The 15928-nt window shown below is 51.8% G+C and overlaps 1 protein-coding gene across 5 annotated transcripts in view; it reads left to right on the top strand.

The window, feature by feature from the left end:
* Positions 1-15600, top strand: part of RNPEP (arginyl aminopeptidase) — a 29830-nt gene extending 14230 nt beyond the window's left edge. Inside the window, exons 7-19 of one of the 5 annotated variants that reach the window (XM_081297715.1) lie at positions 130-242; positions 394-502; positions 1962-2186; positions 3824-3966; positions 8372-8441; positions 11169-11339; positions 11873-12094; positions 12242-12337; positions 12531-12650; positions 12765-12854; positions 12972-13088; positions 13961-14156; positions 14830-15596. In XM_081297715.1, coding sequence (XP_081153841.1) covers positions 130-242; positions 394-502; positions 1962-2186; positions 3824-3966; positions 8372-8441; positions 11169-11339; positions 11873-12094; positions 12242-12337; positions 12531-12650; positions 12765-12854; positions 12972-13088; positions 13961-14156; positions 14830-14944 — 1787 coding nt within the window. In that variant the 3' untranslated portion in view covers positions 14945-15596. Of the gene's footprint in view, positions 1-129; positions 243-393; positions 503-1961; positions 2187-3823; positions 3967-5231; positions 8350-8371; positions 8442-8474; positions 10773-11168; positions 11340-11872; positions 12095-12241; positions 12338-12530; positions 12651-12764; positions 12855-12971; positions 13089-13960; positions 14157-14829 lie in introns of those variants that run through there. The other 4 variants (XM_081297718.1, XM_081297717.1, XM_081297719.1 and 1 more) reach the window with 4 other exon arrangements.
* The last annotated feature ends 328 nt before the right edge of the window (positions 15601-15928 follow it).

The raw sequence follows: 15928 nt of genomic DNA, 5'->3' as shown, positions 1-15928 counted from the left end.
TTGGTCTTCCTGTCCCTGGGGAAGCTGGTTTGATGTTTTGCAACATTAGTCTTTGAATTTGGAGCAATGGGGACAGTGAGGGGAGTAGATTATAGATGCTCAAATCCTGTCTGCTTTCTCCTCTGCTAGGTGTTGACCCAGACGATACCTACAATGAGACACCCTATGAGAAAGGTTTCTGCTTTGTCTCATACTTGGCCCACTTGGTGGGTGATCAGGATCAGTTTGACAAGTTTCTCAAGGTATAGTCAACTTTCAATGAGGGGAGAAGGACAAGGAACAGATAAAGAAGCTGGGAGGAATGCAAGGGTAGAGGCAGAGGGCATAAGAGGTAAGGGGTTGGAGAAGGCCCAAGCCATCCAGAGAAGCTAAAAGGCACCTCCCTTCCCACAGGCCTATGTGGATGAGTTTAAATTCCAAAGTATCTTAGCTGATGACTTTCTGGAATTCTACTTGGAATATTTCCCTGAGCTGAAGAAGAAGAGAGTAGATTCCATCCCAGGTAAGTAGAGGAACTGGCTCACAGGCTTCTAGGAGATAATGGAGAGTTATATCTAGTTTATGTTTGGAAGACCAAGGTGGGTGGGAAGGCAGTGGATAAAAGTTATCTGATAAGTGGCCCTTTGTGGGGAGCAAGCCCAGGTTCCAGCTCTGTTCCACAAAAGTGATTCTCTTGGATGTAAGATGCAGCTCAATGGGAGAGCACATGCTTAGTGTGTGCCAGGCCCTGAGCTCAGAACTAGCAATGACTGCAAAAAGACCTCTTTTAATTCCACTGTAAAAGATTTCTCTCAATTCCACTTGGCCTCGTTTTCAACTGTTTTGCTTCTCTACTCTTCCCTCTGTGTCTTGTTTTCCTCACACCTGAACACACATGATCATTCCCTTCTCTCTCCCCAGTGAGTTGCTGCCTCTGCCCATACGAACAGTCTCAGGGCAGGACAGGGACAGCCCCTGCCTTAACTTCATGGTTTGGCCTTCTATGGCCCTCTGAGCAAAGGAAAATGCCAGCAGCTGTCCTGCTGTCTGCTTGGGAGGTTCTGCCTCCTCAGAGAGGAGAGAATGTCCTGTCATGGGTGAGATAGTTCATTAGACACACCCCCTGGTCCTGCTGTGAACTCTGAGTCACTCTCTTGGGCCTGCTAACGTCAGCCTCCTATGACAGCTGGGTAGCACCTCCTCTCTAGACAGAGGCCTGCATTTGAAGGTCATGAGATTCTGTAGCTATCACTAGGTGACAGTTCCTGAGTGCTTACTATGCACCAGGCAGTGTGCTAAGCTTTTAATGTGTATTTGCTCATTTAATCTTCACAGCTATCAAACAAGGTAGGGCCCGTCACCACCGTTTTACAGATAAAACTGAGGCGCCAAGACATGAAGTAATGTGCCTGTGGTCTCCCAGCTAGTTAAGGGAAGAGTTGGGACAGTAACCCAGGGAGCCCTGTTTTGGAGCCCTGGTGTTTAAGCACGGTGCCGTTGCAGTGATCAAGAGGAGAATACAGCTAGGAAAGCATCTGACAACATAAGGTTAATTATAGAGCCAAACAACAAAAGACTTTCACTGCCAGAATCCCAGCCACTCAAGAGGCTGAGGCAGGAAGAATCTCAAATTGAAAACAAGCCTCAGCAACTTAGCAAGACCCTGTCTCAAAATAAAAGATAGAATGGAGATGAGCTCACAGAGTGCTCCTGTGTCCAATCCCTAGTACTGAAAAACAAATGCACAGAACACTTTCACAGAAGAAATAGTCACAGTCCAGCCTTACTATGATATTCTCTAGGTATCACCTAACTGCGACCTTGCTGGACAAATTGTTGTTTGGGAAAGTGACATTAAGTATTGGAGAAGGAGTTTGGGTTGAAGAGAGGCAGGGCTTGAGGTCTCTAGGAGTTGCTTGGGAAAGTTGACCTTGACCTGACCAGAGTATTCTGGTAGTATCTTCTCTCCTTTTGTTCAACAGGTTTTGAGTTTGATCGATGGCTGAATACTCCTGGCTGGCCCCCCTACCTTCCTGATCTCTCTCCTGGGGACTCACTCATGAAGCCGGCTGAAGAACTGGCCCAGCTGTGGGTGACTGAGGAGCTAAACATGCCAGCCATTGAGGCTGTGGCCATCTCTTCCTGGAAGACCTACCAGCTGATCTACTTCCTAGATAAGATCCTCCAGAAATCTCCTCTCCCTCCTGGTAAGAATAAGTGGGTTATTTCTTCAGTATGCTGAATCAAGTCTCCTTGGGTAACAGCTTTTAACCTGGTCCAGAAGGAGAGTCAGGAGGAGTTGAGATCTTGGCCCAAGGCAGTGCCAGATACATCAGGGAGGCAAGTACTTCATGAGAAACCTGTCATCAGAAGAATACAGGTCCCTGGTGCCATGGGGAGTAGAGTAAGCCTGGCATTCCTCAATGCTTCAGGCGCTGCAGGCCACTTTTTTAGGCTCTGCATATCTGTGAGGTGGCTTAATCCTTATAACTAGTCTGTGAAGGAGGAATTGTGATTTTAATCCCCATGTAACAAAATGAACTTGAGGCACACATCGTTCATACAGCCAATAAATGGACTGGAATTTGAATACAGTCATCCAAAGCTTTTAGCCATTAATGCTTGCTGCTTGATCGAAATGATATTCACCACTGGGTATGGTGGCGCATGCCTGTAATCCTAGCAGTTTGGGAGACTGAGGCAGGAGGGTCATGAGTTCAAAGCCAGCCTCAACAATTTAGGGCAGCCCTAAGCAATTTAGCGAGACCCTGTCTCTAAATAAAAAATAAAAATTAAAAAGGCTGGGGATGTGGCTTGGTGGCCTGGTACCAAAAAGAAAAAGAAAAAAAAAGAAAGAAAGAAAGAAAGAAAGAGAGAAAGAGAGAGAGAGAGATAATATTCACCAAGGGGTGAGAAAAAGCTAAAACATAATGGTGCTTGGCTGTAATCTCAGCTACTCAAGAGGTTGAGGCAAGGAGGAGCATAAGTTCAGGGTCAACCTCAGCAATTTATTGAAACCCTATTCAAAATTAAAAATAAAGAAGGCTTGGGGTGTAGCTCAGTGGTAAAGTGCTGCTGGGTTTAGTCTCCAATATTGGGGGGATGCAGGTAAAGTTCAGACGAATTGATCAGGTTAATGGTAGGAAAAAAGTGGGGAAGCATATTTTAGGGGGTATACATGTGTTATAATCCATAAAGGAAAATAGGATGATTACAGGAAAAGAGCATGTCTGTGACCTGCACCCATATTACTAGTTTGGGGTTAGGTGACTGGACAGTAAGGCACATTGGACAGCAGAGCCTTAGAAGTTCAGGTAACTGGGCTGGGGCTCTGGCTCAGTGGTAGAGCGCTTGCCTAGCATGCATGAGGTAATAAAATAAAGGCATGCTGTCCATTTACAACTACAAAAAAATGAAAAAAAAAAAGAAGTTCAAGTAACTGTGATAATAGAATATTACCATTCCGGAGCATAAGAATGAATTGTACAGTCGGTGGTTGTGGCCTCTTTGAGGACCTCAGGGTAGGCAAGCACTTAGTGTCCCTGAGAATGGGGCTTCTTGGCTTCCCCTGCTGGTCATTAACAACGCATACTATTGGGTATGGAGGCACATGCCTGTCATCCCAGCAGCTCTGGAGGCTGAGATAGGAGGATCGAGTTTAAAGCCAGCCTCAGCAACTGAGCGATGCCCTAAGCAACTGAGTGATGCCCTAAGCAAATGAGTGAGACCTTGTCTTTAAGTAAAATACAAAAAAAAGGTTCAGGATGTGACTCAGGGTTAAGCACCCAGGGTTCAATCCCTGGTACCTAAAAAACAAAACAATCCATTTCTTTCTCTTTTCTAGGGAATGTGAAGAAACTTGGAGAGGCATACCCGAAGGTCTCAAATGCCCGGAATGCAGAGCTGCGGCTACGATGGGGTCAAATTGTACTTAAGAATGACCATCAGGAGGATTTCTGGAAAGTGAAAGAGTTCCTGCAGAGCCAGGTGGGTGACCCCCACCTCCCTGTCCCATGAAGGTGGGATGTGGACTACCCACCATACTTGAAGTCATCCTGTGGGCAAAGCGTCTTCAGTGTCTTGTGGTCTGAGCTCAGAGCTACAGAGGATGTGGGGCCTGGGACCTCCAGAGGATCTTACTCCTCATTGTGTTAATAATGTGGCCGCTGGAGACATCGTCCTAGGGAAAGAGAAAGCCTGCAAGCTTAGGGGGTTTTTTGCAGATAATCTGGTAGAGGCTTGAGGGATAAAAGGTAGTCAGCTAACCCTCACTCAAAACTGGTAAGGAGGGTAACACATAGCATGGTTCATGGTTCATGGAGAGGGCCAGAGGACAAGCAAGGTGAGCAACGGCTAGATTATATAGATCCCTGCCTCATGGGAAAGCTGCAGGACTTGGGATCAGAATGGACAGAAGGATCGTCCATCAGCTATGAAATCTGCCTCCTGGGTAAGGGTGGGGCTTTCCCCAGGAACTGAATGTCATTGATTGCAGAGCAGGGAAGAGTGGGCTGGATACAAAGCAATGCTCAGCTTCTCTGATCTGCATGAAGCAGGAGCTGCATGTCTGTTGCGGGTGTTCTGAGCCCTCTGACCACTTCTTGTGAGGTAGACAGTTATGCAAATTTGACTTAGGGGTTTTCTTTTGCTTGATTGTAGTTGACCTTATGTGGTCCTGAGTTTTATGTGCTACAGTCTTTAAAATATATATATAAATCTTTTAGTTGTAGATAGTTACAGTACCTTTATTTATTTATGTTTATGTGGTGCTGAGGATCAAACTCAGGGCCTCACACATGTTAGGCAAGCGCTGTACCACTGAGCCACAACCCAGCCCAGTTATTTCTTTTTTAATGGTACTAGGGATTGAGCCCAGGGGTGCTTTACCGCTGAGCCCCACCCCAGCCCTGTGCTGCCGCCTTTTATGTCTGTCACTACCTTGGTAGCTGACCACCTCCAGCTCTCCAAAAGTTGGCAGTCCCTTTGTGTTAACCCATCTCATTTGTTTTGTGGATGTAGGGGTCCCTATGTTATCCTGGCTTTGGATGCATGTTGAGATTTATCTCCATGGATCTTTGCCACCTGAGAAGATGCCAGAATCAGAGCACCTCTGACTGGGAAGCTCTCTATTTCAACTCTGGTCCCACATCCCTCTTGGCACTTGACCATGATCCCTGTTAGACTGCTTCCAGGGGAAGAGGGCTGGGAAGACAACAGCAAGCTGCTCAGAGCCCGTGCATGTGTTTCTGCAGGGGAAGCAGAAGTATACCCTTCCGCTGTACCACGCCATGATGAGTGGCAGTGAAGTGGCCCAGACCCTCGCCAAGGAGACTTTTGCGTCCACTGCCTCCCAGCTCCACAGCAATGTTGTCAACTACGTCCAGCAAATCCTGGAGCCCAAGGGCAATTAGAGGTCATGTGCATGGCCTGTCTCTTTGGACTGCCCAGGCTTTCAGAATAATTGTTCTCAAATTCTAGTTTTCCAGTCAACATCCTGAAGTTTTGGTCCCCTCGGGATGATCTGTTTTCTGACCTTAGGTATCTGTCACTTTGGGCCTGTGCTCTGGCAGGAGCTTCTCTCTGTCCCTCCCTCCCACAGCTCCTCTCCATACAGGCTGCTGGCGTTGGTGGGGGCAGTCGGTCTTCTCCTGCCTTCCCACTTAAGTTTCTGGGGAGAAGCAGAGAGGTTCTCCTTTCTTTTTTCTTTCTTTTTTTAAATAAAGGTTTTTAAGCAAAAAGTAGATAAGTTGGAGTGATACACTGAGTAACTGTTAATTTCTTCTACCAGGTGTACCTTCTCAATGTGAGTGATAAGAGAACATCACTGCGGGGCCAGGGGGGGACATTGTCTCCCTGTCTTTAGGGAACTTCCAGACTGAGGAGTGGGGCCCACACAGGCCAGTGAAAAAATGATTGGCCACATGGCAGGGCTGTTGCAGGGACAGCATGGGGATGAAGAGCCTTCCATCCTGCTCCGTGGGAGGGAGCGAAGCCCAGTTCCTTAGCTGCAGCCTCAGTCCAGTGCTCTCCTCCTCCACCTCTCAAACTCAAGTTTGATCTAGTGCTCTCTCTCTCTCCCCTTCCTTCCGGTCCCTGGCCTTTGCGGGGCCTCACCTGCCTGTGCTCTTCGATAACTATATTTTAATGGTGTGGTGATGGGTCGAATCTGTTCAAAACTTGGCACTTGGACTCGGGGAGGTAGAACCTTGCCTAGCATGTGCAACATCCTGGGTTCTATCCCCAGCATTCCAAAACCAAAACTTGGTACTAAATTCTGACTTCTTGGCTTCATTGTAGGCTAAGCAGTGAGTAACTTGGGTTTGAGAGTGAGGTGAGAGGAGGATTGAAAGAAAAATTATATTTAGATTACCTTTTTTAACTACAGGGACCCCTGAACCAATATCCATTTGTGGTTCTGTCCCTTACTTTAGGTTATCCATGTGGCCTTCCCTGCACAGGGATTGAGAAAGAGTACTTCAGTTGATTTGTTCTCAGTCTTAGCCAAAGCAAGAGAATAGTAGTAACCGACGGTTGGCAGGAGAGCACCTCTTCCCCATGGCATGCTCAGAGCCTCCCCTGAAGAGGGGGGCAGTTGTGGATCATAGAATGACTTGGGAGGTCCAGGATTGGGGCAGCTACTCAGAGCACTGACTTTCCCCCCCCCTTCCTGGCAGTACTGGGGATTGAACCCAGGGCCTTGCACATGCTAGGCAAGCACTCCACCACTGAGCTTTAGCCTCAGCCCTAGACATTGGCAACTTGATACCAAACTGTTTCCCAAGCTCTTTCAGGATGCCCCTGGCAATATGTTACGGGCCAAGACTATTTTAGGGCTTGTCTAGATGCCTCCTCATATCCCCAGCCTAGTGTTTAGCATATCAGCTGAGACCAGTGGCCTTGTTCTGTATTAAAACCCTGTAACATGGATGAGCCCAGTAAATACGAAGGGTCCTGGAAGCCAAGGCTGGGAGTGCTTCCTCTGCAGCCTTCTCTGTCGCACTTGCTTTGTGAGTCCTTCTGTTTCATAGTATGGGCACGCCACCTTTGCTCCCTGCTTTCTTGCTGAGTGTGTCTGTCCTTTAAAGGGCTGGGGGCTATCCTCTTGCCATCCTCCCGTCCTGAGGGTGAGGCTGTGCCACTGTGGTATTTGGAAGGCCCCTTGCTTCCTGCTCCATAGCTGGTCTGACCACAGTCCTGGAACCTCCTCAGCCCTCCGAGGCACTGACCCCAAGTCCAAGTCTTTTCTATTTTCCTGCCTCATTTGGTTATTGAAGGCACTAATAGTTGGACAGGTGCGAGCCTGCAGGATTTCCTCAGCTCCATTTCTTCTGTGGAGAAGCCTCATGAAGGCAGGGTTGTGGTGGCCTTCTCATTATGCTCTGTGCCTCCTCCTTACCCTGCCTCTGGAGCCCTGGCCAGGTGCTCTTCAGGCGGGAGCATGTGAACAGCCCTGGGGCTGCAGCCGGTTCTCCCACATTCCAGGGTGAGTGACTGGGTAGAGGGTGTGCCTGCCTTGGGCTCCTTGGGGGTGGCCCCCTGAAGGGCTGAAAATAATCCTGCCCAGAGCCCCTGGCTCTCCTGCCACCCCTGGCCCAGTGAAGGGGACTCTGGACATTAAGAACCCTCTCTCCTAGGCACCCAGTAGTTTCAGAGACAAGAAAGATGAGAAGCAAATCCTCCAGCTATCAAGTCAGAGAGGGGTACCTGGATGTGGAATCATGAGTCACTTTCTGTTAAAGTGACCTGTGAAAATATCCCCTCCCCCACTATTGTGTTGTCAATTAAGGGGATGAGGAGGAGAGCCACACCCTCTATCTCAGATGCATGAATAAAGTTTGAGGCTGAGGGTGTAGAGTGGTAGGGTACTCACCAGGCCCTGGGTTCCAGGCCCAGCACCACACAAAACAAAGAGCTAGAAGAGACCTTAAGGATTATTTATTCCAAACAACCTCTTTCTTTTTGGCATGGTACTTGGGATTAAACCCAGGGGCACTCTACCACTGAGCTACATCCCCAACCCCTTCCCTGCTTTTTGAGACATGGTCTTGCTAAGTTGCTCAGCTTGGCCTTAAACTTACGATCCTACTGCCTCAGCCTCCAGAGTTGCTGGGATTACAGGCGTGTGTCACCTCACTTAGCCAAACATTATCATTTTTAAAAATATTTTTAGTTGTAGATGGACAGAATACCTTTATTTTGTTTATTTAGTTTAATTTTTTTTTAATGTGCTGCTGAGGATAGAAACCAGTGCCTCCTGCATGCTAGACAAGTGCTTTACTACTGAGGCAAGTGCTCTACCACTGAGCCACAACCCCAGCCCCAAACATTATTATTTTTTTTTTAAAGAGAGAGAGAGAGAGAGACAGAGAATTTTTTAATATTTATTTTTTAGTTTTCGGCAGACAAAACATCTTTGTTTGTATGTGGTGCTGAGGATCGAACCCGGGCCGCACGCATGCCAGGTGAGCGCGCTACCACTTGAGCCACATCCCCAGCCCCCCCAAACATTATTTTTAAAGAAGGAGATGTGCAGAATCCATGCACCTTGCCCAAGATCACATAGTACAGACTCTAGAACATTAATCTCCCACCTCCTCCCATCCTGTTACTTCTGCTCAGGGTCTCCAGGGGTGGGTCTGTGGGACCCAGTCTCTTGTATTTGGAGCTCAATTCATAGAAGCACAGGTATGTGGGACTCTCTCTGTCACAGGGGAGGCTAGGGTTCCATCCACGACTGAGGGGGAGAACTGCAGCCAGAGGCTCAGAGTGTAGGGATCTGGTTCCTTTCCCAGCCTATGTAATTCATTGGCCTGGGCAAGCCATTCTACCCCTCTGAGCTACATTTTTCTCACCTATAAAATGAAGATAAGTAGGGCTGGGGTTGTAGCTCAGAGGTAGAACGCATGCCTGGCATTTGTGAGGCACTGGTTTCGATCCTCAGCACCACATAAAAATAAGTAAATAAATAAAGGTATTGTGTCAACCTACAACTAAAAAATAGATTTTTCTTTAAATGAAGGTAATTAGCCAGGTGCAGTGGTGTGCACCTATAACCCCAACTATTTGGGAGGCTGAGGGGGAAGATTGCAAGTTCAAGGCCAGCCTGGGCAATTTAGTGAGTCTCAAAAAACTAGGGATGTAACTCAGTGGTAGCGCAGTGCATGTGCAAGACCCTGGGTTCAATCCCAGCACTGCAAAATAAAACAAAAGAAGATGCACATTGCTTACTGGATTTTTGTGTGTGAAGATTTTTATGTTAAAAGTGCTTGGTAAGCTGGGCAAGTGGTACAAACCTATAATCCCAGCCTCTCTGAAGACTAAGATAGGAAGAGCATAAGTTTGAGGCCAGGCTCTGCAACTTAGTGGGACCCTGACTCAAAAAATAAAAAGTATTGGAGAGCTGGGTGTGGTGGCACATGCCTGCAATCTCAGTGACCTGGAAGGCTGAGACAGAAGGATGGAAAATTTGAGGCCAGCCTCAGCAATTTAGCAAGGCTCTAAGCAACTTAGGAAGACCCTGTTTCAAAATAAAAGATGAAAGGGGCTGAGGATGTGGCTCTGTGGCAGAGTGCTCTGGGTTCAATCCCCGTACTGCAAAAACAAAGAGCTTGACAAAATAGGAAACTAATGCCACAGGATTCCCTTCTCTGAATGACATGACCCAGGAGTCAGGCTTCTGACCAGTAGAGGGCAGCAGACAGGTGCTGGTAAACAGGGAGGGCTACTAAATTAGGCACCTGAGGAAGGTTTTTGGCTTGCTTGTTTGTTTTGTGGTGGTCCTGGGGATCGAACCCAGGGGTGCTCTGCCACTGAGTTACATCCCCCTGGCCTTTTAACTTTTTTTGAGGTAAGTTGTTGAGGCTGGCCTCAAACTTTTGTAATCCTGCCTCAGCCTTCAGAGTAGGGTGGGATTACAGGCTTTGGCCACCATGTCCAGCTGAGGGAGGGAGGACTGTTAAGTACAGCCCCATCTCACCATAAGTGGCTGCAGAAACCCTGATGCTTGGGTGGGGCCTAGGCAGGCAAAAAATGAAGTGGACCCTGTGAATGGGTTCCGAGGCTAGGGACCCTGGAGCCTGGGGCTACACCTGCAGGACAGGCCACACCCATTAGCCCATGAATATTGCCTTGCAAGGAGTCTGGAGAGTCCTCCTTCACTCCAAATCCTGGGTGTTGTGGAGAAAATCCCTAAACCTCAATAACTTCTCTCCTCCTAGGCTCCTTTGTCCCCAGTTCTCTGGACAGTTAGAGGCAGGGCCAGGGTTCAATCAGGGGTTCTGGTTTCCCCACTTACCTTTTCCCCTCCCTAGCCCATCCCTGGCCTGGCCCCCAGGAGGAATTTCCTGAGCCAAAGGGTGGCCAGAAGCACAGATGCCCACCCCAGCGGCATTCCCGCCACCTGCCCAGGTCAGAGCCCTGGGCCCAACCCCAGAGGGTGCAGGATGACAGAGTCTGACAATCATTAAACCAGCCGGGCCTGATTTCCCAGCACCGCCTGCTAGGATCCGGGCCAAGTGGCACAGAATATGCAAATCACCTGGGGCCAGGAGCCCAGTCTGAAGGCCAGGAAATCCCCTCCATCCAATGAGCCACCAGCTCAGGTTACCGCTGGGACAAACTCCGAAGACCTGGTGTGGGGAGGAGCTCCTGCGGCTCTATATAGGACGGGTGGGGGAGCACAGGGGCCAGACTTCTCACTGCTACCTGGCCGAGCTGTTGGCCACCTGGATTTCTCTTCCACCTGTGACCTCCAAAGCCTGCCTGCCTGCCTGACGCCCGTACCCTGCCACCCGGTAGGACCCCCACCTGTCCGTTCCCATCCGGGAAACCAGGGATGGTTTAGTGGATCTGCAGCTCTGAACCTGCCCCCTCTAGTCTGGAATTTCCCAGCAGGAGTGTGTGGCAGTAGGGGGGTCCTGAGAGTCAGAGTATCCTGTCTGTAGGAGGGACAAGGACTTGGAAGCTCCCGCTTAAGGGCTCTGGGCGATCGGAGCAGGGAGCCCCAGCAGGAGGGTCTAGTAGCCACACTTTGCTCTGAACCTAGAAGCCCTTTTTGAAGAGAGGGCTCACACAGTAGCCGACCTTGCTGCCCCTTTGGGTGGCTCCTGCCCAGGTTTGGCCAGAAGAGAGCAGCCAGGGTGTAAGGGGAGGAGTTTGGAACCTTCACCAACCTTGTCCCCTCTCTCCAGGTAGCCTCATGGCTGCAACCTGTGAGATTAGCAACGTTTTCAGCAACTACTTCAGTGCTATGTACAGCTCCGAGGACCCCAGCTTGGCCTCTGCTCCCCCTGCTGCCACCTTTGGGGCTGATGACTTGGTGCTAACCCTGAGCAACCCACAGATGTCGCTGGAGGGGACAGGTGTGTGACGTGGGATGGGGTGCCTTCAGGGACGGAGGGAGACACGGCTCTCTGCTAGATAAATGGGGAAGCGGACCGGGAGGAGGGTTTCCAAGTGAATTCCAGGACTAGGGGCTGAGGTGGTGGGGATTGTGGGGACTGTGATGGGCCAAGAGAGGATACTGGGACCAGAGTGTCGTGAAAGCCACATTCTCCCCCGTTCCTGGGGAGGCTTCCTGAGAAATGAGGTGGGAGTGCACACAGGATCCCAAAGGGGCTGGGAGCCGTGGCACAGGCCTTAATCCCAGCAACTTGGGAAGCTGAGGCAGGAGGATCACAAGCTCAAGACTAGACTCAGCAACTGAGGCCCTAAGCAATTTAGTGAGATCCTGTCTCAGAAAAAAAAAAAAAAGTGGAGGGGCTGGGGATGTGGTTCAGTGGTTAAGCACCCCTGGGTCCAATACTTGGTACAAAAAAAAAAAGAAAAAGAATCCCAAAGGGGCACCAGAAATGGGGCCTGTGCTGACCCGGTTGCTGTGCTGGGCCCCTTGCAGAGAAGGCCAGCTGGTTGGGGGAGCAGCCCCAGTTCTGGTCGAAGGCCCAGGTTCTGGACTGGATCAGCTACCAAGTGGAGAAGAACAAATACGATGCCAGCTCCATTGACTTCTCTCGGTGTGACATGGACGGGGCCACCCTCTGCAACTGTGCCCTTGACGAGCTGCGTCTGGTCTTTGGGCCTCTGGGGGACCACCTCCATGCCCAGCTGCGGGACCTCAGTGAGTCCAGGCCACTGGTGCCACAGGGGCCTTGGAGGGGAAGAGAGGGTCAGCCCTGGGCAAGACCTGGAGCCTGGCTGGAGGGCGCAGCCGGAGAGGGCCCTGAGGGAGGGGCAAGGGAAGTGACCCCTCCTTCCTTCTCCTCAGCTTCCAGCTCTTCTGACGAACTCAGCTGGATCATAGAGCTGCTGGAGAAGGACGGCATGGCTTTCCAGGACACCCTAGGAGACCCCGGCCCCTTTGGTGAGGCTCCTTTTCTCCCCCATGCCCAGGTCTACCTGTCCTGTCCCATCCCTGGCCCTACCTAGAGTGAGAGGAACGGCCCCTCCCCAGTCCTCCTACCCCAACAAGAAAAGTCCTGGCAGCAGCTCATCAGGCCCCGGAGCCTCACCTGCCCTTGCCTGGTCCCCTGAGCCCTCTCTCCTCTTCCCCTCAGATCAGGGAAGCCCCTTCACCCAGGAGCTGCTGGAAGACGGCCACCAGGCCAGCCCCTACTATGCAGGCAGCTATGGCGCAGGAGCCCCCTCCCCTGGCAGCTCTGACGTCTCCACCGCAGGTGAGAGCGCAGCCTCCCTCCCCCAGGGCCCCCAGGGCCTGGGTCCCAGCACTGGAACCCAGGCCTCTGGGTCCTGTGTGGCAGCCGGGCACTCACTCTAACCTCCCCACCCAGGGACTGGTACTTCCCAGAGCCTCCATTCCTCAGACTCCGGTGGAAGTGACGTGGACCTGGACCCCACTGACAGCAAGCTCTTCCCCAGAGGTGAGCAGAGGGAGGCCCTGGGCGTCCTGTTCCCTCCTCCCTGCTCCTGCAGGGCTTTCTGGATAGGAGCTGCTCCCCCAATGACCACCCTCTTGACCTTCCACCTGCCCCCCATAGATGGATTTCCTGACTATAAGAAGGGGGAAAGCAAGCACGGAAAGCGGAAACGGGGCCGCCCACGGAAGCTGAGCAAGGAGTACTGGGAGTGCCTGGAGGGCAAGAAGAGCAAGCACGGTGGGTGAGCCCTGGCCTGCGGGCGGGCAGCTGGTGGGCGGCAGGCCACCTCTGCTCTGCTTCCCTGCTGCTGCGCCGGAGGGGAGGAGGAGGGCTATATGGCGCTGGTCCACCCCTCACTGCAGGGACTACCATGTGGTCTTGATGAGGAGGGGAAGCCTCGGTGGCTTGAGTGTTCAGGTTTCCAGTCCACCCACTCCAGTTCTGTCTGCACTTAGCCATTGTCCTGCCTGCTGGGACACCCTAGGTGGTGGGTGGAGGCAGCTGGTGGGTGTCTGGGGGGGACCCTAGAGCCACTGGGCTGAGACACTGGACACCAGCCTGCTGAGGGTGGGGAAGGGGCCTCAGGCATTGTGTGCTCCAGCAGCTTTGAGCCTCTGGGAGATTGCCCTGAAGGCTTCTTTTGCCTGCGTGCTTGCTTGCATGCGCAGATAGCTGGTTTCTGTGGGGGAGTGTATTTTTCCAGGAAGCTGTCCCCTGGTCCCCCAGCCTGGGGCCACTTATCTGTTCCCATACTCAGCAAGCTCTTACCATGGGTTTCTCTGTAGGCCCCCCACCAAGCCATGAGCCCCCAGAGGCCATAGGGGTCCTTGTCACCATCCATGCCCGCCAGACGTTTGATCAGTATTGTCAGGAGTGAAACATCTGTGCTATGCAAGAGGTGTCCAGTCTTACTGGAGCGCCTCATCTAGGACATGAGGAGGAAAGTGCTCACTACAATACATACTCCAAGGGCACTGTAGCCGGTTTCTGGAAGGTTTGGTTTCCTGCTCTGGCCATTAGTCAGCAGTGTGCAGGGTTATGGTTAAGGTCAGCCAGCCTGGTGAGAGGGGCTGCCCTGGCCTGCTGACTGAAGGGATGTGGCCTTGTAGCCCCCAGAGGCACCCACCTGTGGGAGTTCATCCGGGACATCCTCATCCACCCTGAGCTCAACGAAGGCCTCATGAAGTGGGAGAACCGGCACGAGGGTGTCTTCAAGTTCCTGCGCTCTGAGGCTGTGGCCCAACTGTGGGGCCAAAAGAAAAAAAACAGCAACATGACCTATGAGAAGCTGAGCCGGGCCATGAGGTGAGACGCTCATGAGAGTCATGGGGATCATGACTGAGCTGGACATCCGGGGATTTGTTGATCTGACCGGTTGTTTGTGTTCCCCTCCCCCTTCCCCACCCTCTCTGTCACCCCTGGGATCCATGTAGTAAGTGTTAATCCTGTCGAGTGAGGACGGTGAAGTTGCCCACTGACTTGGGGGGTCAAATGGTAGCACGGAGAAAGTGTTAGCCTGGCACGTTGCAGGCACTGTGACTTCAGCTGACATATGTGTTATTTGCAAGGTGGTCCTAAGAAAGGCACCTGGAGAGTTCTGGAAAGACCATGGCCGTGCCTGGGCTAGGGCTCTGCTTGCTTGTCTCTGGGCTTCAGTTTCCTCCTGTTGCCACAATGATGGCCTCGCTCATCTCTAGGCTCCCTTCAGCCTGCACCATGTGCCTTCATGAAAAGGCCCAGGACGTAGCCATAAGCTATAAACAAACCAGTGCAGAAGCAGGTGCCCTGCAGACATTGATAGGCCGGTGTGGCCTCAGCAGATGGGAAGAGCAGTCCAGGAAGTATGGGGCAGGCTCAGGTGGGTCTGGCTACAGACCAGAGGGGACGATCAGCCGAGGACTTGGGCCATTTGGGACGTGCTGCAGCGCAGGCCATGTCTCCTGCCTGCGCACCTCTGACCACCTCGCCTCTGGTCCAGGTACTACTACAAACGAGAGATCCTGGAACGGGTGGATGGCCGCCGACTGGTCTACAAGTTTGGCAAAAACTCCAGTGGCTGGAAGGAAGAAGAGGTGGTTCAGAGTCGGAACTGAGGAGCTGAACTAGACCAGGACCAAACTCATGGACTTGGACTGAGGTCTGCAGCCCTCCTGGAGGCCAGGCAGGCTTGGAAGCCCCTCCATTTGGATGTGCTCCCTGTGGAGCTGTGGAGAAGCCGAAGTCTGGTGTGTGGTCAGGCCTGTCCTGGAGCGGGGCCTGCAGCCTCTCCTCTCTCCTCCTTCTGGAATTATAAGCCCTGGGGTTTGAAGCGACTTGCTCGCTGACTCTACAGCTGCTGGTTGGCTGCTTCCAATCCCAACGCTGCTGCCGATGACACCTTCCCTGGCAGATGCTTAGACTCAGCCATAGAGACTGTTGGGGAGCCCTGGGACAGAGGGGACAGGCAGTGTCCTCCAGCCCCTCCTTTCTGGACTGGCTTCCACCTCTCTGCTCAGTACTTGGGCTCCACGGCGGGGGGTCAGAGTATCCCTAATTTATGTGTTATAAATACGTCAGATGTACATAGAGATCTATTTTTTCTAAGGCATTCCCCTCCCCCCTCCTCTCTCACTGAGCACTTGTGGCCAGCCTTGTCACCCTGCCTGGCCAGTGAGAGGAGGGCTGCAGCCAGACCCCTCAAGATGGGGGTCCTGGCTCCTATCTCCTGTGAATGGAGGCCGAGACCTCCAATAAAGCGCCTTCTAGGTTTTTCTAACCTTTGTCTCTGCTCTCTGTGTACTGACATCTAGGCCTCCGGATCAGATAGGCCTGAGCTGGGAAAGGGGTCTTAAGGGACAGAGGGGGAAGACAGAGCAGCTGGGGGCTGGGAAGCAGGAGAGTGGGGCTTGTAGGACCCTGATTGGGGGCAAAGAGGACAGGTAAGGCCGTTCACGACAGGGAAGGTGTGCAAGATGGTCACACAATCAAGGACATGAGCTTCAGAGGCTGCCACCACCACATGTGTGCTCAGTGACCTCGGCCACATCTGCCCTCTGGGGCTGCTTCCTCCTGAAAGCAGTTTGGACCTGATGTTCTCC

The sequence above is a fragment of the Spermophilus citellus genome (assembly GCF_964194105.1).
Source record: "Spermophilus citellus genome assembly, chromosome: 6".
In the NCBI taxonomy this organism is placed as follows: Eukaryota; Metazoa; Chordata; class Mammalia; order Rodentia; family Sciuridae; genus Spermophilus; species Spermophilus citellus.
This window is presented reverse-complemented; position numbering and strand designations above follow the sequence as displayed.